This window comes from Ananas comosus, linkage group 20, assembly GCF_001540865.1.
Source record: "Ananas comosus cultivar F153 linkage group 20, ASM154086v1, whole genome shotgun sequence".
Classification (NCBI taxonomy): domain Eukaryota; kingdom Viridiplantae; phylum Streptophyta; class Magnoliopsida; order Poales; family Bromeliaceae; genus Ananas; species Ananas comosus.
The window spans coordinates 9,353,552-9,360,149 of NC_033640.1; the positions used below are offsets into that span (position 1 = coordinate 9,353,552).

The 6,598-nt window shown below is 38.6% G+C and overlaps 1 protein-coding gene across 1 annotated transcript; it reads left to right on the plus strand.

Annotated features, from left to right (window-relative positions):
- On the plus strand, nucleotides 4,514-6,385 carry LOC109726068 (tuliposide A-converting enzyme 1, chloroplastic-like). Its single transcript, XM_020255498.1, has 2 exons — nucleotides 4,514-5,411; nucleotides 5,720-6,385. Exons 1-2 carry the CDS (start codon nucleotides 4,731-4,733, stop codon nucleotides 6,068-6,070), a joined length of 1,032 nt encoding a protein of 343 aa, XP_020111087.1. The 5' UTR covers nucleotides 4,514-4,730; the 3' UTR covers nucleotides 6,071-6,385.

The window sequence follows — 6,598 nt, forward strand, 5'->3', positions numbered from 1 at the left end:
TGTGCAGCGGCGCCCATCCGCACCCTCCCTTCCCCCTCTCTTTCTCTTTCTTCCTAAATATCGAGCCCACCATTTTTTTTTTTTTCTTTTGAGGGTGCGGATAGGCGCTGCTGTACACGCGGCGCCCATCTGGGCACCATACCCAAACAAATTGTTTGGGCAGCCCATAAAATTTTTGTCCCCGTAACACTCTGGTTATCTTTAAACTAGTGTTGAACCCGCGCTTTGCTGTGGATAATTTTGACGCTAATTCGAAAGTATAATTATAAAAGAAAAAAAAAGAACAAAAAAAAACTAAAAAAGAATGACAACAAAATATATCATTATCAACTATACAAATATATATTTAGAGTGCATGATTACTAAGCATTAAGATATATTGGTTAAATATAATTTAGAAAATATATAAAAATAAGAAGGAATTTTAAAAATTGACACAAACTTAAGCAATACAACGACTACTGTCCATCCCGTCAGCACGTCTTCAGGGTGGCGCAATATGAACAGTATGAGTTTTCAGAGATCCAATAAAAATGAAAATATAAAACTCAGTGTAGAAATCAATGTGAAAGAAAGGTGAGGTAGAAGAAACTATTAAGGTGCAAGCTGAGGTTAAGTCTTCTCACACGCATATGTGCACCTTCACCTTTTTAACCTCTATATATGGAAAAGGTTTTTGTCCAAAGAAATATGTTGGTCAAGATATTGACCCTTTCCAATGTTGGTCCTCTTTTCAATGTTGGTCCTCTTTCCAATATTGGTCCTCATGTTGGTCCTCTTTCCAATGTTGGACCCATTTCCAATGGTGATCCTCTTTCTAATATTGTACCAAATCTGGGTAAAATTTTTTTGCGTGAAAAAAAGAGCCACATGTGAAGGCTTTAGGCAGAAGAAAGAAAAGGAATGACGTGGAGGCATAAATTTCTTCCACGTTTATTGTCACAACCATCAAATTATGTATTTGTATGGATCCCGTGCTCTATTAATCTAGGAGGACGCTTATAAAATGGCAATTATGTACATACATTGTGTGTGCTCATGTGACAGTAATAAAAATTATTTTACATATATATATTAATTTTCTTTTAAAAGGATTAGTTGTATTTCTAGTCCTGAACTTTGAATCATATTTTTATTTTGCTCCTCAAAAGTTTTGATTGCGGCGGTCAAGAATTTAAAATTTTACTTCAATTAAAGGTTCTAAACTTTCATCTAATTTTATTTTAGTTTTTATCGTAAATTTAAATCAAACAAAAAGTAATATAAACCAGATAGACTTCTAATTAATGTTATTATAGTGTTTGATATTATTGATATGAACGAGTAGACAAACAAACAAAGAAAATACGTGGATAGCCATATAGGTAACAAACTGATGAATATATCATTTTTTTACTTTTTAAATTTCTTTTTATTTGTATAAAATTTTATTTTAATTAAAAATTATGGTATTTGTTATGTATCAATTGTTTGGCGTACCATTTACGGAAGTAAGAAACCTTTAGGGTGCGTTTGGTTCGCGCTATCTTTTAAAGATTCCTAGTAATCCAATGGGAATAAAAAAATATGACGGTGTTTGGCTAAACGCACTAAGTAATCTAGTTGGTAATATTAGATTCACTTGGTAATAAGATTCACCCCAAAGTACTAATCTCATTCCCTTGAGGGAGGGTAGGTAACCTCATATTAATGGATTGGGGTAATCATAATATGTCTAATATCTTTCTTTCTTCTTATCCGCCGGCTAATTGATAGTATTTTTCTTTACACTCTAACCTTATATCTCTCTCTAAACTTATTTTTCTCTCTAAAATTCAACTTTTTTTCTCTCTCTAAACTAAGCTTTCTCTCTCTCTCTCTTTCTAAAATTTCAACTCTTTCACTACCTCTAGTTTCGACTATATTTTTCTTTCTATTTTTTTAATTATGCTCTACTTATACTTTCTCTCCTTTTTTTTCTAAAAAGATGTTGAAACTTTTGGTAACATTATCTAAAATTAATTAATTAAATAAATTAATTAATTGTATATTTTTTGTAATATTAAATAACATGGCTAATTAATATTACNCGGCACCGACTTCGACGACAAGGCCTCGAGCTCGCTCTCCACCTTGCTGTTACCATTTATTCCTCTTCTACTGTAAAGTTGCTATTTTTACTATTCTCCCATACTAACTACTACTGCTACTCCTACCATTTATTCTTCGGTTCTTACATTTAGGGCTTATTTGGTTCAAGGGTGTAATTGAAATGGATAATGGAATGGAAATAAATTTGAATGGTAATTGGAATGGACTCCTCCAGATGTTTGGTTTATTTGTGGATTAGAAATTAGAATGAGTTATTCATATTTCATTGTTTGGTTCGTATAAACTAAAAAAATTATAGGATACTGTAATACTAATTTTACTTTCAAATATAAATTTATATTATTTAAAATTTATGAAAAATATAATACTATTCTCTAATACGTTTTTCAAAATAAAATGTCAAATTTATTTTTAAAAACTTTTATTAATGTAGGTTAGAGATAGAATTTTGAGAGAGAATAGGTTTTTTTTTTATGAGAAAGGAGTGAAGAGAAGGAGGGTGAGACGGTCACATAGGCTTCGGGCTAGAAGACCGGAATCAAGTTGAAGGCTAATAGACCATTTCCATTCCAGTCCGAAATAGAAATCCCAAATCGATTCATGCGAACCAAACAAAATTAATCGGATTTGATCAAAATCGATTCTCATTCCATATCCAAAATGGATGAACCAAACAAACCAAAAAAACTGGATTTTTCACTATGACTGGAGTGTCGGCCCGGCCCGACCCGGCCCGACCTGGCTTCAATTTTAGATTGGACCGTACCAGGTCCGAGATGTCTAGCTTCGGGCCCGGCACAGTCCTTCGGCTTGGAAGGCACGGGCTGTGCCATGTCGGGCCGCCCGCCTCTCCTCGGCCGGGCATGGCATGGTCTGTGCCCGTTTCGGGCCGTGCCGGGAGAGGGCCCAGAACGGCCAGAGCAGTAGATTATTCAAAAGCATTTTTTTAAAGATAAAAGCTTAGCAACGGCACATTGGCGGGCAATTTATCGTACAAGCAAACACCATATGATGTGTATGGAAAATGGCCTTTTTTAGTCGAATTGCTTATACACCAGCAAAGCTCCAAAAGGAGAGACGAACTTAGCATTTCCTCTTTAATTAAAAACTAAGCACACGAAACGAATTCTACTGTAAAAAAAGACAACCAAAGATTTTTCCTTATCTAAAATCTCCGAGGATCAGTAGTAAATGTCAAATTCCACAATCTGAAGGTAATAGTCGTTCCAGAAGCTAATCTTTTTAATTTTCTTAAGTGTTATGCTAGTCATTCATCCCATTTGCGGTGTATGATCTAGACGCTTCCATCTAAGAACTAATGCCATGTCTAGTCTCATTAGGAAAAAAAATTTCCAATCTAGCCTTCTTTTTTTAAAATTTCTAATTTAGCCTTTTTTGTTGGATTAAAAAATTAAAGGTAACTTAATAGTATTTATATACTAATTAGGAGAGAGAAAATTTTTTCTCTCTCCTCCCTCTCTACTAATATTTAAAAATAAAAATTATAATAATAATAATTAAAAATTAATATTTAATAATACTAAATATTATTATTACTGAATGTTTTTCTAAGAGAGAAAGATAGCAACATACTATCCGTTTCGTTTATTTTTTTTAAAAATAAACTTAGCTGGAAATGTGAATCAACTATAATTCAAACTTAGAACCTCAAGTATCAACTATCAAGTTTTTTTGTCACTTACACTAGAAACAGTCAATTACTAAATAATTATTATTATTTTTATTACTAGTATTTAATTTTACTGTACAAGTCAACACCCGCGGCTGCTCTGGGTTGTTGAGGCAGCAATTTTTCTCCATGCAGTTCTTTCTTCTGTTTTTATTATTATAATTATTACTAACGAGTCCGGCTACTATACTCTTATGAGTATAGAACCTTTCGTACTCATAAGTTATTTTCGATGTTGGAGCCTTCGAATCGACGATCCAAACCGTTAAACATGATCTAAAGTATTTGAAATTTCTAGAAAATAAATTTTGTAATTTTTCGAAATCATTATAAACTCCATCAAGCGGGTATAAAATGAACGGTCAAAATCGAACAAGATCTTAAAAACAGATAATCGGATCCTTCAATTTAAGATCGGAGTTATTGACCTTTATCTAGGTAGTGAATAAAATTTTTTATCAAAAATTCAACCTATTCTGATTTTTTTACACCGTTAAACTAGCAAGTATTCCATACCGGCCGTTAAAAATTGTCAATTTTGTGAACTTTTGATCATAAGGTAAATAATATCGAAAAATTATAAATTTTGATTTCTAGAAGTTTTAAATGCTCTAAATAGTGTTTAGCGGTATGGATTGTCGATTCGGAAGCTCTATCATTGAAAATAACTTATGAGTACGAAGACGATCATACTCATAAGAGTATAGTAAGCAAACCCTATTACTAAAATAGTATAGATGATTATAATAAAGAAGTCGAAAAGTACACCTTAGAGAAAACCAACTCTAATTGGACAACACTATAAACTAAAAGCAAGCAAAGTCAAGTTCTAAAACCAGATCTCAAATCCCATCTCACATCTGCTTCTTCTCCTTCTTCTTCCTCCTCTGGCGCTCCAAATCAAATCCCTACTCCTTGCGAAAGCAAAAGCAAAAGCAAGAGCAAGATCATGGATTCCGAATCCGGCAAGGACGAGATCGTGTACGAATGGATGCCGTGCATCCGCATCTACAAGAGCGGCCGCGTCGACCGCTTCTTCGGCTCCGAGTTCGTCCCCGCCGACGCCGCCTCCTCCGTCGACGCCGTCATCGACCCCGTCTCCGGCGTCTCCGCTCGCCTCTACCGCCCCCCCTCCCCATCGCCATTGGAGCCCGAGGGGCCGGCGCCGGGGCCGCGAGGGGCGCTCCGCCTCCCGATCCTCGTCTACTACCACGGCGGCGGCTTCTGCATCGGCTCCGCGTTCAACCCCATCTTCCACGCCTACTTCAACGCCCTCGTCGCGCGCGCGCGCGTCCTCGTCGTCTCCGTCGAGTACCGCCTCGCCCCCGAGCACCCCGTCCCCGGCACCTACGCCGACGCGTGGCGCGCCCTCCAGTGGGTCGCTTCGCACGCCCCTTCCCCCTCAACCCCAACCCCAACCCCAACCCTAACCCTAGGCTCGGGAGGAGGAGGAGCGTCGGAGTGGTTGCGGGAGCTCGGGGACTTCGGGAGGGTGTTCGTGGGCGGGGAGAGCGCGGGGGCGAACATCGCGCACCACATGGCCATGCGCGCCGGCGCCGAGGGCCTGGATCGCGGCGTCGCCATCCGAGGCCTCCTCCTCGTCCACCCCTACTTCCTCGGCACCGAAAAGGTTCATCACCCTCTTCTTCCCTCCTCTTTTATAATCCGGATCAAATCCGCCATTTGAACCGTGATCTACTACTTCTCTTTATTTCAACCGAATAAAGTAAACTGGTTATTACAACATTATTACTAGTAATTTATGATTTGGACATTACAACAGTAGGTCCTTATTATTAGAGCACAAAATATTAAAACTAAGAAAATGCTACACATACCCAGGTATACTGCCATATATGAACAAATTCAAAATTCAAAATTTAAAATTCAAAATTCAAAATTCAAAATTTTACCGGGGTTATCTCCGAAAAAAAACAGGTGGATTCAGATGCGATCGACCCAGCGGTGAGCGAGAGCCTGGCGAGCCTGTGGCGGATGATGTGCCCGACGACGACGGGCTCCGACGACCCCCTGATCAACCCGCTGGCCGACGGCGCGCCGCCGCTGTCGGGTCTCGTGTGCCGACGCGCGCTGGTGTGTGTGGCGGAGAAGGATGTTTTGAAGGACAGAGGCAAGCAGTACTACAGAAAACTGCAGGAGAGCGGGTGGCCCGGCGAGGCCCGGCTGCGAGAGGCCGCCGGCGTTGGCCACACTTTTCATCTTCTCGGCCCGGCCGGCGAGGAAGCTTTGGCCCAAGATGAGGCCATTAGTGAATTCCTCAATAGTTAAATTCGAACTTGTTTCGGCCCAATGGTCCTTCGGGAGGAGTCTTTTGATCGGGGGATCTGCCAGGAACATATCAGATTTATCGCATTTGGTGAAATTCAATCATTGAATGGCGACCAGATTTAATGAATCTTTTTATCTATATTCGGAATTAGTTTCGCTAATAGGATCTACACTGGAGTCTGGAATAAGAATTGCAGGCGCAGCTGTTCGCGCATCTGCAGAGATTGTTGTAGAAAGAATGAAGATTACATTGTATTTTATTTGTTTTCTCAAAAAATATACGCTGTTCTTTATTTTGTAGTTCTTTCTCAAAAATATCATTTATTACCGAAAGCATTTTTAAGGCCCATGGACACACAGATCTAGAATAAATTTTGCATATTTAAATTCGCCGCTACACCGGAAATCGCTTGAATCAAATTTCGTATCTTTGATTAAGTTACATTTTTTTCTTTTATTTGTGTGCGTGTCAAAATCTTTTTGACTCTGCTTCTCCAATTTTGGGGATGGAGTATTACAATCATTATT